Genomic DNA, 17825 nt, shown 5'->3' on the forward strand with positions numbered 1-17825 from the left:
TCAATGCTGGCAGGCTGACCTGTCAATCTCACGACTGGGAACACGATTCCTCCGGCGATGTCATTACCGAGCATACTTCCACGCCTTTCATCGGTAATTCGGACCTCACCCCGATTGTGACTAGTCCAGAGACCAGGTTGCTTTGTAAGTGTATCTGGTGCAAAGGGACTGACTCTGTCCCTTCTCCAACACCTTTGACCTCTACCTCCCCAGTCTGGTTCTCTGAGCTAAACTCTAATACACTCTTCAGTATTAGTGACTGACACGCTCCCGTGTCTCTCCAGATCCGCACTGGAAATGGTTTTAACCCCTCCTTCACTGACACCAATCCGGCCGAGATAAACCTCTCGCGCCCTTCCTGGACTTTTTCAGACCTGTCCTTCCCTAGCGATTCACTTAACAGCTCGATACAGCCATTCAACATTGCCGTTTTTGCTTTCCTTGGGGCAAAGCACCTGGTCGCAAAGTGTCTGACTTTCCCACAATTATAACAGACGACCCCAGGGGACTTCCTACCAGACTGCTCCCGGTCTACCTTATCCTTTTCACTAGACCCCGGCTTACTTTCTGACTTTTCTGGCGGACTCTCCCCGCCGTCCTGACTACCCTTCTGGTAGCCTTTACTCGGGGCAAACTTCATTTTATGCGTCAAAGCATACTCATCCGCTAACTTAGCAGTTGCGGCTAACATGGCTTTCTCATCGAGGTAGTGTCTCATAACCTCGGACACAACCTTTAAACTGCTCAATCAGGATCAGTTGTAGCAGTCTGTAATAATCCCCCTCTACCCCCTTCGAGGCGCACCAACGCTCACAATATGTCTGCATCTCACGGGCAAACTCCAAATACGTACGGTCCCACTGTTTCCTCGCATTCCGGAACCTCTGCCGGTATGCCTCCGGGACCAACTCATAAATCCTGAGGATGGCCTCTTTCACCACCTCATACCTCTGGGCATCTTCCGCGGACAAAGCTGAGTAAGCTTGTTGGGCCTTCCCTTTCAGTACACTCTGAAGTAAAACAACCCACTTATCCCTCGGCCAGTCCTGACTTATAGCCACTTTTTCGAAGTGGAGAAAGTACCGATCCACGTCGGTATCGTCAAATGGGGGAACCAGCCTAACTTCCTGGGTCGCCCGGAACCCTCCACCTTGGTTCGGCACGAGCCCCTGCTCGGCCCTTATCTTTAACTTCTCCAGCTCAAATTCCCTTTCCCTCTGTTTCTCCTCTCTCTCCAACTGTCTGTCCCTCTCTTTTTCTTCTCTCTCCAACTGTCTTTCTCTCTCTTTCTCTTTCTCCCGCCTTTCTAACTGCTTCTCTTCATGTTCTAACTGCCGTACCCGGAACTCGTGCTCGAGTCTCAGTTTTTCAAGCTGTACCTGTACTGCGTCTCCAGCAGGTTTTTCAATAGACACCACCCCCAGCTCACCTTGGGGAAACACACCTTTAGAAACATAGTGCTCTACAATAGCTCTGTGTATCTCCTCTCTCCTCATTGTCGACTTCACCTTAGCAAGATTCAACCGTTTGGCCACAGCTATCAATTCCGATTTCCTGGCATCCTCTAATGCCTCCAAGGTCGGCGCCTTTATAAATTCCTCAGCCTCCATTTCTGCTGTTTGTCTTTTCTTTCTTTCGGGAATTTTAACCCAATCAATTTACTCCGTCCCAAATTTAGCATTCAAAATCCCGGATGAGAACCCCACTTATGTTACGTACCCCGTAACTGGGTTGCCAAACCAGCAGAAATGGATCACTCAGTTGGAGTCTGGATTACTAGAACTAAGAAAGTTTTATTAAAGAAACAAGCAACACAGTAATCGAAAGGATAATAAATGCAACAGTTCAGCGATGATAAACACACATGTGCACAGAATTAAGATAACAGCATCAATCAAGCTCTATCGTTGTCTAGGGGTAAATGACCAAATTTCAAAGTGACTCAAAGTTCAGTCCAGTTTAGTAGTTCAGTTCGCAGTAATCGTTGCCATGGCGATGGACAACGTGGGGGAAGAGAGAGAGAACAGGAACAACTGATCATTCAGACACGGCTTCACTCACAGACCGGCGATATGGCTCACAAGCAGCTTTTGGGCAGGTCCTTGGTGATGTCACCTGAGGTCACCGACTGTGACCCCTCCTCCAGATGCGGTCGATCCTCTGCAGTGAACCCGGCACCCAGGCAAGGGCGGACACACACCGGGTTCCCGCTGATCGTACCTTTCCACCCTAGCCGTTGTCTGATACTTCCCACCGACTCGTGAGAGGCGTACCGCTTCCAGGGTCTCGTTACCTCGGGTGGCGTGTGTGTCCTGCCTTAGCGAACCTGTCCCTTTTTATCCCCCTGCTGGGGCATCGCCTGTCCATCACTTCAAACAGTTCAGGGTTCAAAGGGGGAGCCGCTTCAGACAGCTCTCTCTCCCGTCCCTTCATTACACATCTCCAGACGCTGCTCCATTGTTCCTTATCTCTCCTTCCCCTGAGGGCAGGTGGCAGACCACTTGCTGATGTCACTGATGCTAACCCAGGCCAGCAAACATCTTAAATTTTATGTGTATTCTCGTCACAGGGACCACACCAAACTTCCTCGACCATCTGAGGTGAAACCAGACAGCTGGTGTGTACAGACGACAGGAGGTCCTCGGTGATGTGGAAGCCGAGGGACTTAAAGCTGTTTACCCTCTCAACCCCAGATCCATTGACGTCAATCGGGGTCAGCCCGTCTCTATTCCTCCTGTAATCCACAACCAGCTCCTTTGTTTTTGCCACGTTGAGGGAGAGGTTGTTTTCTTGACACCACTGCGCCAGAGAGGCGATTTCTTCCCTGTAGGCCACCCTGTTATTGTTTGAGATGAGGCCAGTCAATGTAGTGTCGTGGGCAAATTTAATTAGCAGTTTGGAGCTGTGGGTGGCGATACAGTCATGGGTATACAGGGAGTAAAGGAGGGTAGACAGTGGTAGACAGAGCAAAGGTGCTAACGTAGCAATCCCTTAATCTGTGTCAAGTGCCACTGATGTCGGAGATGCTGCACTGGGAACACCAGATACAATCAATGACTCAGACATCTATTCTTTTTGCTCTTTTTGCATTACTTTTTCAATGTTATATTTCTTATTGAAAAGAATAGTTTTTTTATTATCTATTGCAATGTACAGTTGCTGCAGAACAATATATTTCATGACATATTAAACCTGGTTCTGATTCATACTCAGAAGTGAAGGGTTGCCTCACCTGGAAGGGCTGTCTGGGGCCTCGAACAATGGTGAGGGCAGAGTTGTAGCACTTGTCATGTTTTCAGGGATAAGTACCAGGAAGTAGATCAGTTAGGAGGAATGAGTAGACAAGCAAGTCACGTAGAGAGCAATCCCTATGGAAAACAGGGAGGAGGAGAAGGGAAGTACGTGCTTAGTGGTAGGATCGTCTTGGCCCAGACGTTGGTTCTGGACTCACTCTTCCTTCAGTTAGTCCTGATGAAGAGTCTCGGCCTGAAACGTCGACTGCACCTCTTCCTAGAGATGCTGCCTGGCCTACTGCGTTCACCAGCAACTTTTATGTGTGTTGCTTGGTTCTGGACTCCTTGTTATTTGTTATCTACAGTGCTGTGCAAAAGTCTTGGACACGTGTGTATGGCTAGGGTACCTAAGATCTTTGCACAGGACTGTATTTGTCATTGTAGGGCACAGAAAGTGTTTGTAAATCCGGCAGGAGCAAATAATTTTGGGATTAGAGAAGGTGGAGTGCAGCAGGAGGTTTGTAGGACAAGTGGCAGAGAAGGAGTGTCAGGGGCAGGGAATGACCCGGGTGTAGACACATCCAGCCCTGATACACGAAGCAAGGTCACTTGATTCCAAACAGTTGATTTATTGGCCACGCAAACACGAGGAATTCTGCAACACACCTCAAAGTTGCTGGTGAATGCAAACACGAGGAATTCTGCAGATGCTGGAAATTCAAGCAACACACCTCAACACACCTCACACCTCATTGGTCATTACAGAAAATATCTCTGGTGCTTCCTGCTCCCTCCCCTCTTTCTCCCTCTATTCCCCTCTCCCTGCCCCCCTCCCACTCTCAGTCCTCAATAGAGACCCACGTCAGAATCAGATTTATCATCACTCAGGTCTGTCATGATTTTTATTATTAGATTAGATTATGAGGACACGCAGTCCTCTTTTATTGTCATTTAGTAATGCATGCAATTTTATAGCAGAAGATTACGTAAAATTACTACAGTACTATGCAATAGCCTTAGGAACCCCAGCTAATCGACATATAGGTGCCTAAGGCCTTTGCACAGTACTATTAATTATTTTGATGAGCATATATGAGGAATAATTAGTAAATTTGCAGATGACATTAAAACAGGTATTATAGACTGGGAAGAGGTGTGTCAAGATTTTTAGTGGGACCTTGATCAGCTAGGTGGGTAGGTTGAGGAATAACATAAGAAATTTAATTCAGATAAGGACAAATTTATATTGAATGGAAGGGCCAGAGTAAACAGAGGGAGATGAGGTGTCATTTAAAGTGTCACAGATACAGCACAGAGAAGAAGACTTTTGGCATGCTGGCTTTCATCAATTAGGGCACTGAAAATAGAAGTTTTTTGCGATTATACGGAGAGTATACCTAGGACCCAGCCTGTCTAACCTCCCCCTGTAATTCAGATCCTTGAGTCCTGGCAATATCTTTGTAAATCTCTTTTTTGCACTCTTTCCAATTTAATCACATCTTTCCTATAACAGGGTGATCGAAGCTGAATCCAATGTGCTTTCAACCCTGAGAAAAAGACATTGGCTGTTCACTGTATCTATGCCTTGTAATCTTATTAACATCTGTCAGGTCTTCCCTCAGCTTCTGCAGCTCCAGATGAAACAACCCTTGTTCGTCCAGCCGTTGTTCTTACCACATGATGTCTAATCCAGGCAACATCCTTGTCAACCTCTTTGCACCCTCTCCACATTCCTCCAATAATGGGGCAACTGAAATTGAATGCAATCATTCGAACTGGCCAAGCCAGACTGTTTGTAAAGCTGCAACGTAATTTCCTGACTCTTGAACTCAATGCCTCAGCTAATAAAACCAAGCATGCCCTACACCTTCCATACCACTTGATCAACCGGTGCAAACACTTTCATGGAGCTTTGGGTTTCACCCTAAGATTCCTCTGCACTTCAACACCGTTAAGGGTCCAGCCAGTAAACTGCGTACTGCCCCTTCACATTTGATCTCCCAACAACTAAGCACCTCACACTTGACCTGATTAAACTCCATCTGCCATTTCTTTGCCTAAATCTAAAACTGATCTCTATCTCACTATATCCTACAGTAATCTTCTGTACTATCCAGAAATGCCAACAACCGTTATCTCCTCTGCAAACTTAGTAACCCAGCCATCCACATGTTCATAGCAGAGGGCCAAGTACGATCATTACAAAACATCTCCAGCCAGAAAAACACCCATTGACTACTACCTTCTGCCTTCTATGACAAGACAATTCCAAATCCAAAGGGCCAAACAACTATGTGTCCCATGTCTCTCAAACTTCTGGACGGGTCTCCCATTTGATAAATTGTCAAGTAACCTTAATAAATTCTTAATCTGTCAATAGCTATGAATTTTTAATGAAACCATTAATAACAATGAGCTGCAACTGCCCAACAACCCACCCAGCCTAATCACAGGAAACCACGCAGGTCAACGCTCTTGTCATTGCTGTCATCAGCAAGAAGGTACAAAAGCCTTGAGACTCGCACCACCAGATACAGGAACATTATCCTTCTGATAGTGGCAACAGAAATTGAATGCAATACTTTAAATCAGCCAAACCAGAGGTTTATAAAACTGCAACGTAACTTCCTGACTCTTGAACTCAATTCCTCATCTAATAAAACCAGGCATGCCCTACACCTTTCTTACCACTCGATCAACTTGTGCAACCACTTTTATGGAGCTGTGGGTTTCTCCCCAACATTCCACTGCACATCAACACTGTTAAGGGTCCTGCCTTTGTTCGCCTCTTTATTGTTGTGGAGATAGTTTACCACAATTTACCACAGAAAGTTTTATTAATCATATTTCTTGCTTTATGAATCACCGGTAAACTGTCACCCAACTTCATTAAAATGAAAACCAGAGGAGATGTTGTTGCCAATCTGAACTGACTGGGGTTTGAAGTGAGGAAATCCAGGTTCCAACTGCACAAGGAGGTATTGAGGCCAAGGCCTAGGAGTTTATTGATTAGCTTTGCTTGGATGATGGTTTTAAATGCTGGGCAGTAGTCGATAAAGAGCATCCTGATGTATTCAGCTTTTCTGTCCAGATGTTTCAGGGTTGAATGAAGAGCCAATGAGATGGCATGTGTTGACCTGTTGCTCTAGTAGGCTAACTGGAGCAGATCTAAGTCACTTCTCAGGCAGGAGTTGCCATGCTTCATCACCAACCTCTCAAAACACTTCATCACAATAGATGTAAGTGCTACCGGTTGACAGTCTTTGAGGCAGGTCACCATGTTGTTCTTGGGTACCACTATAATTGAAGCCTTCTCGAAGATGCTGAAGCGAGAGGTTGAGGATCTCAGTGAACACACCAGCCAGTTGATCAGCACAGGTCTTTAGTATGTGGCCAGGTACCTCACCTGGGTCAGATGCTTTTCATGGGTTCAGAGACTTAATTGGAGAACGTGGGAGTTCGTGATGGTTCCCCCATGTTTTGATGGTCAAATGGAGCATAGAAGACATTGAGCAAATCTGGAAGCAAAGCCCCAATCTCCCATGACCCTTTATTTACCTTTCTAAGAGGTGATAGTATTCAAGCCCTGTCACAACTATCGAGCTTCCTCTGTTGATTCATTGGTCCAGATTTTCCACTTCACCTGTGAGAAGGCTACTGAAGATCATACCTGGACTTTTCTTGGTCACCAGGCCTGAATGCCTCTGACCTAGCTCTCAGCAGATTTCAGATGTCATGGTTCATCCAGTTCTAAATGATTTTGTGGGGGCACACTCGTCTACAGCTGTTTTAATAAAGTCCATTACAACTGTGGCACATCCATTCAGATCCCTAGATGAGTCCTTGAACACGACCTAGTCCACAGACTCGAAGTAATCCCATAGCTGCTCCTCCGCATGCCACGACCACCTCCTTGTTGTCCTAATCTTTGGGGCTTTGCTCTTTAGTCTTCTTGTATGCAGGTAGGAGAAAGAGAGTGGATCATAGAAGAAAGGGAAGGACAGTGAATCCAAGGGAGAGGTGATAGCCAAGTGGGAAGAGGTAAGAGGCCAGAGTGGGGAATAAAAGAAGAGAGGAGGGGGAGGGAACTTTTTTTAACTGCAGGGAAAGATGTAAACTTATCAAAGTCAAATAAAATTAATCATTCCCACATTTCTATCCCAGTTAACCCCTTTTGAAATGGGCGTCGTGACCTTTTCCATTTACCAGGTTTCTCTGAGTTGGAACAGCAAGAAATAAAACTAGATAATGAACTTAAAGAATACTGTGCCTACCTGGCTGAGCTGCATAAAGAAATGCCAGAGAGATTTTAGGATCTTCTCTTGATCCTAATTCCAGATTGGGTAATAAATCCATTCCTGAACACTTATAATGAGGAATTAACAGGCAGGATGGAGGAAGAACTGATCCCGCTACAAATGACTGAGCTGAAACCAAGGTTCAAAAAAATCATATCAAGACTTTTGGTTACAGAAAGAAATCTCTGAATGTTATCCTGTACAGGTGAACCGTCACTAATCCGGCACCATTGGGACCTGAGGAGTGCCGGATTAGTGAAAATGCCGAATTACAGAAGGATCACATTAAGCATAATCAGTGCTGGATTAGCGAAGGAACCGGATTACAGATAGTCGGATTAGTGAAGGTCGACTGTACTATGGAAAAAGGTCAAGTTGTTCTTTTATTGCCTTTCCAACATCATATTTAGTGGAGTGCAGTTTCAGTGCTGTCACCCAACTTCTTTTAAAGCAATAAAACAGACTGCAAATTACTGAACCTGGGACCTAAGACTCCTAAGCGACATTCAGCCTGATGTTGAGAAGCTGATATCACTACACCGGGCCCCTCCACCTCACTGAAAGGTGAAAAAGCAATGAAACAGTGAATAATTGGACTACTAATGTACACTCTAAAAATGTTGATGAAAATAGTTTTTACTGTAATTAAATGAAGCGATAGTCTCAATTGTAGCTTTAAATGTATTTGAATATTTTTTGCAATTATTTTTCAGTGCTTTGAATTTGCAATTCCTATTTTCTTTCATCATGCATCGTAAATCAGAACTCTTTATAGTTTTTATTTAATGGTCAGAAAGGGAGAGGGGGGCACTGGGGATGTGGTCTAGGAGCAAAGGAGGCGGTAATCCCAAGAAGTATATAGCATAGTGCCGGAGAATTTTGCACTACTGTATTTGTAAATGTGGAGCGGAGATTGAGTTTGTAAATCTGATGGAAGGAAAGGATATTGAAAATGGTGAGGTTGAAGTGCTGCGTGAAGGGTGTAGGACAAGTTGATAGAGGAGGAGCGCCAGAGATGGGTTACACCATGGGTGAAGGTACACCCCCCACTGAGACATCAGGCAAGGCAATTTGATTCCAAACAATTGGTTTATTGATCATTACAGAATGTCTCTCTGGTGGGCTTTTCCCAACCATGATTCTCCTCTCCCTGCCCCCTTTCCACCCTCAGTCCATAATAGAGAGCCATATAAGAATTAGGTTTACCATCACTCACATATGTCATGAAATTTGTTTTTTTTTGTGGCATCAATACAATGCAATGCATAAAATGACTATAGTACAAAATCCTTAGGCACCCTAGCTGTATATGTACATAAGACATTTGTACACTACTGTAAATCATTAATATAGATGATAAAAACAATGGACACAGCAATGGTATGACACCACTAGTCACAGGCCTCCAGTCGAAATGATAATCACACTGGCTTCTCCCACTATGACATTATCGGACCCAATTGACCAGTTTATCATGAATGCCAAGGAACTTAACTTTCTGGATCAGCCTTTCGTGTGGGACTTTGTCAAAGGCCTTGCTAAAGTCCATGTCAGCAATGTCCACCACCTTTCTTTCATCAGCCTTCTTGGTAACCTCCATGATCAGCATAATTTGGCAAAACCATATTACTTACATGGGAAGGTGTACACATTCACAGGGAATGCAAGGTATAAGGTGGGATTAACAGTGCTATATAACAGTGTATTTGGCAGTCATCAGGATCTTTTCTCTTGCAAAATATTAACAAGCACATCTGGAAAATCTTAATAGACTTCACAAATCAGTTTCATCTTGTTTAAGTCAACTGCACTCTTTATCTTCCAGCCACCTTATTAGACTATTGGGGGAAGAAACTTCTAATTCTGACTCTAGCACAGGCTCCAGGCACAACATCGGAAAGATTGTACAATGAAGCATGGTGCCTCTTGTAATATTACTGGATGCACCATCAGTGTAGTGAAGCATCTGTCTGCTGAGAATACACATTCCCATCCTCAGTACATGAATCAATTCTTCATATTCTGTTGATGACCTGAAACATTAATGCTTTTTCTCTCCTCATATGCTGCCTGATCTGCTGAGTGTTTCCAGTAACTACAGATAATGCATGAAAGGGTGGACTTGCCTCAGCTGATCATTTTTGTTCTCTTACAGCAACACACCAGAAGATTTGTTGAAAGAGAAGCTTAATCAGCTTCAGTGTCACTTCACGTGGACCCCCAAGAAGGAAACCATTGACTTGGAAGATCTTATGTATAGATTAGAAGATGCTGTCCACTTTGCCATCAAATATCAAGCCACATCCTACAACCAGATGGCTTTTGTGAACTGCTTGGAAGGTAATCATGAAGAAGCCATTAAAAACTTAAAGGAAGCTGAAAGGATTCTGAGGGAGAACCACAAAGATGAATTTGAAAGAAGAATCATCATCACCTATGGAAACTTTGCCTGGGTGCATTACCACATGGGACAGCTGACCGAGGCCCAGTCTTACCTCGACAAGCTGGAGGTGATCTGTAAACCGCTCAGTGACGGCCCTCGCTATACAGCAATGATCCCTGAGGTGTACGGGGAGAAGGGATGGTCATTGATGAAGACTCGTGCTGAGTTCTATGAGGAGGCAAAGGAATGCTTTGCAAAGGCTCTGGAACAAGATCCTGACAATACTGATTGGATCATGGGATATGCAACTGTACTGTCTCGTCTGGAAGCATTTTCTGGAACAACAGAGCATCACGAACGGATTCAGTCAGTGAAGCACCTGCGACGAGTACTGGAGCTTGATCCTGATCACTCTCTGGCCATGGTTCTGTTGGCCCTAAAACTGCAAAAGTTCAATGCAAAGAAAGAAGCAAATGAATTGGTTCAACAGGCATTGCAGAAAACCCCTGATTTTCCATATATGCTCCGCTATGCAGCAAAATTTTACAGAGTTCAGGGAGCTGTGGACAAAGCTATTAATCTGTTGAAGCATATATTAGAATTCACTCCAAAATCCTGTTTCGTACATCACCAGCTGGGTATGTGTTACAGATCTAAACTCATGCCATGGGCAGCCGATCCATATCACACACGTCTTCATTACCATGCACTTCGACACAAAACTGAGTTGATTGAACAATGTAAATACCACTTTGAAAAGGCCTGTGAGTATCGTAAAAGGTCATCTATTCTACCACATTTGGATCTTGCAGACCTCTATGTAAAAATTGGAGACCACTCTAGAGCAGATGAAATCTACAGTTTTCTTCTGAAACTAAAAGATATTCGCCCAGAAAATATTCAGGTGGTATGTTTACGTGCTGGATCGTTTGAACTGTATCACAGAGGTTCTGAATCAAATGCCACCAAGCTATTCCTAAAAGGTTTGAAGATTGAATATAACTCAAGTGAACGGAAAAAATGTCATTATGAACTGGAGAAGTGGGCAGATAGGAAACTTTGCAGGAATCCATATGACAGCAAGGCCCTTGGTATCAAAGGGTTACTGTTTCAGCAGAGTGGGAACAAGGCTAAAGCTATTCAATACTTTGAAGAGGCTTTGGAGACTGATCATGATAATGAAGACTATCTGAGTGCTCTTTGGGAATTACGCCTTTCCTTGAAGGGCCAAAATGATGCTTGAAAGAAACAATGATTCTGTCTGATCTAAGGAGTTGTTTTGTGACACCTTTGTTTCACTTAATGTATTCATGTAGCACCTTCTTCAAATGAGATATTACTAGTGAAATCTCAAAAATACCCTTATTGCAACCAGTCTCAATCTCTCTGCTGTATTGAAGAATGCTGATGACTGAAGTATACGAAATAAATCGCATTGGTTCTACAATTTTACTCCTGACTTACTTGACTCCATAACTGTGAGGTGAAGCAAGGTTGGATATAAGAAATTATTCTAAATGGAGCCAAATGCACAAACCTGTGAAAGAACCTTTTGCACATTCCTACCGTACTTCATCTCTTTTACTTGCTAATCCTGAGGTGTATTCTGCATTTCAGTTTGTAACACAAATCCTACTGAAGACATGTAGATTTTGAAGAATGATAAAGACCATTTTCAAATGGACACGTCTTGCATAAAAGTTTCACGGCAAAGATTGGATCTGAGTAAATTACGTGAAAGGGACACAAGCAAATTCTTTACAATACCTATCCAGTCTGCTGACAGCACCTACAACTGCTTCAAAAGGCAGTGCAACAGCTAAAAATTTTTCAATCTCGTCTTCAATCTCGGGCAGAGTGGTTAACTCAGCGGTCCCCAACCACCGGGCCGCAAAGCTTGCGCTACTGGGCCGTGAGGAAATGATATGATTTGGCCATATGAGTCAGCTGCACCTTTCCTCATTCCCTGTCATGGCCACTGTTGAGCCATTACGCACGTGAGGTCATTATCTGCGAGTCATCCATGTCAGCACGGGAAGGAGACCAACTCCTCGAGCTTGCAAGTGACGGTGGGCTGAAAGTATGTTTGACATAACATCTCTGCCGGAATTCTGGATCAAAGTCAAGGCTGAATATCCTGAGATAGCCACGAAAACACCGAAAACGTTGCTTCCAACATATTTCTGCGAAGCGGAATTTTCTGCAATGAATGCAACGAAAACTAAATTGCGAAATAGACTGGACATGGGGAACCCCCTTTGAGTATCGCTGTCTCTCATCACCCCTCGATAGGACCGTCTTGTTGCAGGAAAACAAGCCCAGGGCTCCCACTGATTCAGCGATATTGGTGCGTTGCAATGATTTTACATGTTCATACGGGGAAAATATGTGTTGTGTGTTTAATATCCAAACGTTACTTAAAATGTTATGATGCTATTGGCTTATATAACAATTACAGCACAGAAACAGGCCATCTCTGCCCTTCTAGTCCGTGCCGAACGCTACTCTCACCTAGTCCCACCGACCTGCACTCAGCCCATAACCCTCCATTCCTTTCCTGTCCATATACCTATCCAATTTTTCTTGAAATGATAATATCGAACCTATTTCTGCCACTTCTACTGGAAGTTCGTTCAACACTTACTTCAAGCTCCCCTGTCCTCCCCTGATAATTGACTTATCACTATATTCATGCGAGGAAAATATGCGCTGTGTGTTTAATATTAAATTCATTAGATAAACCCTTTTAGAAACAAAACTGAGTGTATTAGCCACTTATCACCTATATTCCAGTCGTGATTAACACCCCCCCCCCCAGAACAGAATCGCCAAAAACGATTTGCGGGGAAAAAAAATCGGCAGGCGCATGCGTTGGCAGGTTACGCATGCGCACTGGTGCCCGCGCAAGGCTTCATGGTCATTGTAGTCTTTCTCGGGGTAAACACAACGTATTTGACTGCTACTCTTGTCCGTTGGTAACCCTACCTCCCCACACCCAGTCGGCCGGTCGGCCGGTCCGCAAGAATATTGTCAATATTAAACCGGTCCGCAGTGCAAAAAAGGTTGGGGACCCCTCGGTTAACTGCCAAGGACTTGGTCTGTAACCACAAGGCACCAGGATAACATAGCAGTTGGTGTGATGCTATTGCAACTCGGAGCATTGGAGTTCAGACTTCAGTGTTTCCTCCCACAGTCCAAAGACGTACAAGTTAGTGGGTTAACTGGATACTGTATATTGTCCTGTGATTAAGCTAAAGTTAATTAGGTTGATTGTTGTGTTGTAAAAGCCGGAAATTGGAACTAGATGGGAGAATAGTTTAGCTCATGGTGGAGTGGCAGAGCAGACTCGATGGGCCGAATGGCCTACTTCTGCTCCTTTGTCTTGTGATCTTGTGCAGTACAACTCGCTGGGGTGGTAGGACCTGTATTGTGCTATATCTCTAAGTAAATATTAACAATTAAGCCCAGATCGGAAATGCCCGTGGACTCATTTATGCAACCAGATGAGTAAGGTCAAGCATTTGACTGGTCCACCGATAACTGAGCATTGATTTCTAAGAGGCAATTCCCATAATTAGACAGAGCAAATTAGCTGCTAGTTTGAGGTGGCTGCTGGTGAGATGTTTGTAATCAGAGAGAGGGTATTTACTGCATGTTTGAGATCAGCTAAGCTTGTGTTCCACAGGTTTTGAGTTCAAAGTCCATTTCTTATCAAAGTGTGTATACTATATGCAACCTAGAGATTCGTCTATTTACAGGCAGCCACAAAACAAAGAAACCCAACAGAACCCCATCAAACAAAAAGACCATCAATGTGCAGAAAACAAAACAAGACATGCAAACAATAAAAGTAAGCAAATAACATTCAGCACTGAAGTTCACTAAAGTGGGTCCACAGCCACAAAGGCAGCCTTCACTGCAGTTGATCCAGGAGCTGGATAGTTGCAGGCCGCAGCCTCAGTTCAGAGATGAGTAAACCTCGCTGAGCAGTGAGCTGAACACCGGCCCATCTGTCACCTCCAGCCCCGACACACTGACCTTTTCAATTTGGCCCAGCACTTAAATCGGCTGAACCTTTGGTTGTCCCTCACACTCAGGTCTGGGCCCTGCCACTTCACCTCTGCCGGCTTGCTTTGGTTCTGCTGCATTGAATCGCCTCCAAGTCTGCACCAACAATGGCCAAACATTGGCTCATTTCCCACTCAAAATGCCTTAGCCCCACCAGCTCGTTCGGCCTGTACCCACCATGCTGCATACAGGGGTGCAAGAGCCCTTAGAATACAAGCCTTTGTTTACAAGATGCCAAGCTGCGGTCTCTGATTAGGTTACGGCTCAGACTTTGTCCTTCTTCCCAGTTATTAGGGATGGGTTTGGGGACAGAGAAGGTTTGTGATCGGAATAGGGTTTAGAGACAGAGATGCGGAGGGTATTAGATGTCAGGCTGAATCTGAACCCCTGCTTCCCACTTGAAAGCCAATGATAAGAACACAGGACACCCATGGTCAGATGTCAGGCCTGTGGACCAGTACAGATGAGGACTGATGGCCCTCCGCCCCATAGTCTGACCAAGGGCTACTTTCCTAGATGGAGGTTATCATGTCACATTGATTCAGACCAAGGGTCCGAGAGACACTTCGCTGGAAGTGTCTGGCGGAGAATTACATTGGCTGATGAACGTTGAGCGGTCTTTCCATTATCCACATCATCCAAAGTCATCTGGACAAGTTGAAAGAGTGAATGGAATCATCAAGCAATAACTGACTACGTATCATGAAGAGGGGAAACCATGGCCAACGGCCCTTCCTATGATTCTGTGTCATATCACAGCAACTTCAAAGAAGGAAACTAAATTGAGTCCATTCACGGTAGTAACAGAATAACCAATGTCTCTACCAGTGTACCTATTCATAAGGACAATCCGAAAGGCTGTAAGACCATAAGACGTGAATCAAGCCCATCTAGTTTTTTCCACCATTCCATCATGGCTGATTTGTTATCCCTCTCAGCGCCCTTCTCCTACTTTCTCCCCGTAACCTTTGATGCCCTGAGTAATCAAGAGCCCATCAATCTCCGCTTTAAATATACTCAATGACTTGGCCTCCTCAAATCTGGTTCATTACACAATGCCAATCCAATATTGCCTTTCCCCTACTGGGCTCAACCACAAGCTGCTCTAAAAAGCCATCTTTTAGACATTCTACAATTTCCCTCTCTTGGGATCCAGCACCAACCTGATTCTTCTAATCTGCACGCATTGTTTTCCCATCGAAAACAGTACATCCTGGCTACTGTTTGTAACTCCCTTGCAGATTTTTAACTCTACCCACAAGGATTCTACATCTTCTGATCCTGTGTTACCGTCTTCTAAAGATTTAATTTAATTTTTTTAACCAGCAGAGCCATCCCACCCCCTCTGCCTGTCCTTTCAATACAATGTGTGTCTTTGAATGTTCACCTCCCAACTATAGTCTTCTTTCAGTCACAACCCAGTGATGCCCACATCGTCATATCTACCAGTCTAAAACTGCACTACGAGATCATCTACCTTATACTGCATGCATTCAAATATAACGCTTTCAGTCCTGTATTCATCGCCCTTTTCAAATTTGCCCCCATGTTACACTTCACTTCATCCCACTGACTGCAAGTTTGCCCTGTCATCTGCCTGTCTTTCCTCACACTCTCACCACACACTGCATCTAATTGTATACCAATTGCCCCATCCCCAGCCCTATCACTCTGGTTCCCACCCCCCCCGTCAAATTAGTCTGAACCCTCCCCATGACAATAGAATATTCTATAAATACTATTGATGCTTTCATAACTTGGGGTGCCTCTGAATTTCAGATATAATTCTAAACATGTGATTTAGAATCGGGAGGGTGGGGAATGTTATATTAAAGTATAGAATTGTTATTTCATTATTGTGTGCTTCCTTGTATTTTTATAAAATCACTTACCGTATATACATGCAATTGTTCAGTGGATTTTCCAGTAATTGTAGTATAATTGTATCGGTATTTTCCAGAAGCTTCTCTGTTTTCAGTAGCAGGTATCGTACCATTTGAACAAGGCTATTTTATAGGTTAATTGTTATCACTGGAATTTGTGTTTTCCCTAGTCTGAGTTTGAGGTGATAACGAATGATTTTTTTCTTTGTTTCCTCGGCTCCTCTTTCTTGCTTGTTTTTCACTCTTGTAACATTTAATAAAACAATTATAAGCAATAAGTTTTATGCCTCATTCTTGACTTCTGAAGAACCTTTAGGTCACAAAGGTATCAGGTTCCAACAGTACCTAGCGCCAGATATCTCACTAAATGTCTCGTCACCTTCCCTCTACACACCCAGCTCTGAGTCAGGTTCTTGAAGCAAAATGTCAACAATCCCTTTGCCTCCACAAATGATGCTCAACCTACTGAATTCTTCCAGCCATCTATTTTTTTGTGCTCTCAAAACAATCTCAATGCTGGAGGCCAGGAATACTGTGGAGCACGGGAGGTGATTGATAAGTTTGTGGTCCAAGGTAGGAGGAGTCAATTTTAGAAAATCTAGCACATTTATTTTTCAGCATAGTCCTCTCCCACATTTAGAGCAGAAAGGAGGCATGAGAAGGCCTTGGCGAGTAGGGTAAAGGGAAACCCCAAGGCATTCTTCAATTATGTGAAGAAAAAAAGGATGACAGGAGTGAAGGTAGGACCGATTAGAGATAAAGGTGGGAAGATGTGCCTGGAGGCTGTGGAAGTGAGTGAGGTCCTCAATGAATACTTCTCTTGTGTATTCACCAATGAGAGGGAACTTGATGATGGTGAGGACAATATGAGTGAGGTTGATGTTCAGGAGCATGCTGATATTAAGGGAGAGGAGGTGTTGGAGTTGTTAAAATACATTAGGACAGATAAGTCCCCGGGGCCTGACGGAATATTCCCCAGGCTGCTCCACAAGGCGAGAGAAGAGATTGCTGAGCCTCTGGCTAGGATCTTTATGTTCTCGTTGTCCACGGGAATGGTACCAGAGAATTGGAGGGAGGCGAATGTTGTTCCCTTCTTCAAAAAAGGTAGTAGGGATAGTCCGGGTAATTATAGACTGGTGAGCCTTACGTCTGTGGTGGGAAACCTGTTGGAAAAGATTCTTAGAGATAGGATCCACAGGCATTTAGAGAATCATGGTCTGATCAGGGGCAGTCAACATGGCTTTGTGAAGGGCAGATCGTATCTAACAAGCCTGATAGAGTTCTTTGAGGAGGTGACCAGGCATATAGATGAGGGTAGTGCAGTGGATGTGATCTATATGGATTTCAGTAAGGCATTTGACAAGGTTCCACACGGTAGGCTTATTCAGAAAGTTAGAAGGCATGGGATCCAGGGAAGTTTGGCCAGGTGGGTTCAGAATTGGCTTGCCTGCAGAAGGCAGAGGGTGGTGGTGGAGGGAGTACATTCAGATTGGAGGATTGTGACTAGTGGTGTCCCACAAGGATCTGTTCTGGAACCTCTACTTTTCGTGATTTTTATTAACGACCTGGATGTGGGGGTAGAAGGGTGGGTTGGCAAGTTTGCAGATGACACAAAGGTTGGTGGTGTTGTAGATAGTGTAGAGGATTGTCAAAGATTGCAGAGAGACATTGATAGGATGCAGAAGTGGGCTGAGAAGTGGCAGATGGAGTTCAACCTGGAGAAGTGTGAGGTGGTACACTTTGGAAGGAGAAACTCCAAGGCAGAGTACAAAGTAAATGCCAGGATACTTGGTAGTGTGGAGGAGCAGAGGGATCTCGGGGTACATGTCCACAGATCCCTGAAAGTTGCCTCACAGGTGGATAGGTACTTAAGAAAGCTTATGGGGTGTTAGCTTTCATAAGTCGAGGGATAGAGTTTAAGAGTCGCGATGTAATGATGCAGCTCTATAAAACTGACGAA

The 17825-nt window shown here is 44.3% G+C and overlaps 1 protein-coding gene across 1 annotated transcript in view; it reads left to right on the plus strand.

Moving 5' to 3' along the window:
• Positions 1–16207, plus strand: part of LOC134358943 (interferon-induced protein with tetratricopeptide repeats 1-like) — a 52058-nt gene extending 35851 nt beyond the window's left edge. The window contains exon 4 of the mRNA XM_063071646.1: positions 9687–16207. Within this exon, the coding sequence (XP_062927716.1) occupies positions 9687–11157 (1471 nt within the window). The 3' untranslated portion in view covers positions 11158–16207. The remainder of the gene's footprint in view (positions 1–9686) is intronic.
• The last annotated feature ends 1618 nt before the right edge of the window (positions 16208–17825 follow it).

Source organism: Mobula hypostoma, chromosome 19, assembly GCF_963921235.1.
Source record: "Mobula hypostoma chromosome 19, sMobHyp1.1, whole genome shotgun sequence".
NCBI classification, from domain to species: domain Eukaryota; kingdom Metazoa; phylum Chordata; class Chondrichthyes; order Myliobatiformes; family Myliobatidae; genus Mobula; species Mobula hypostoma.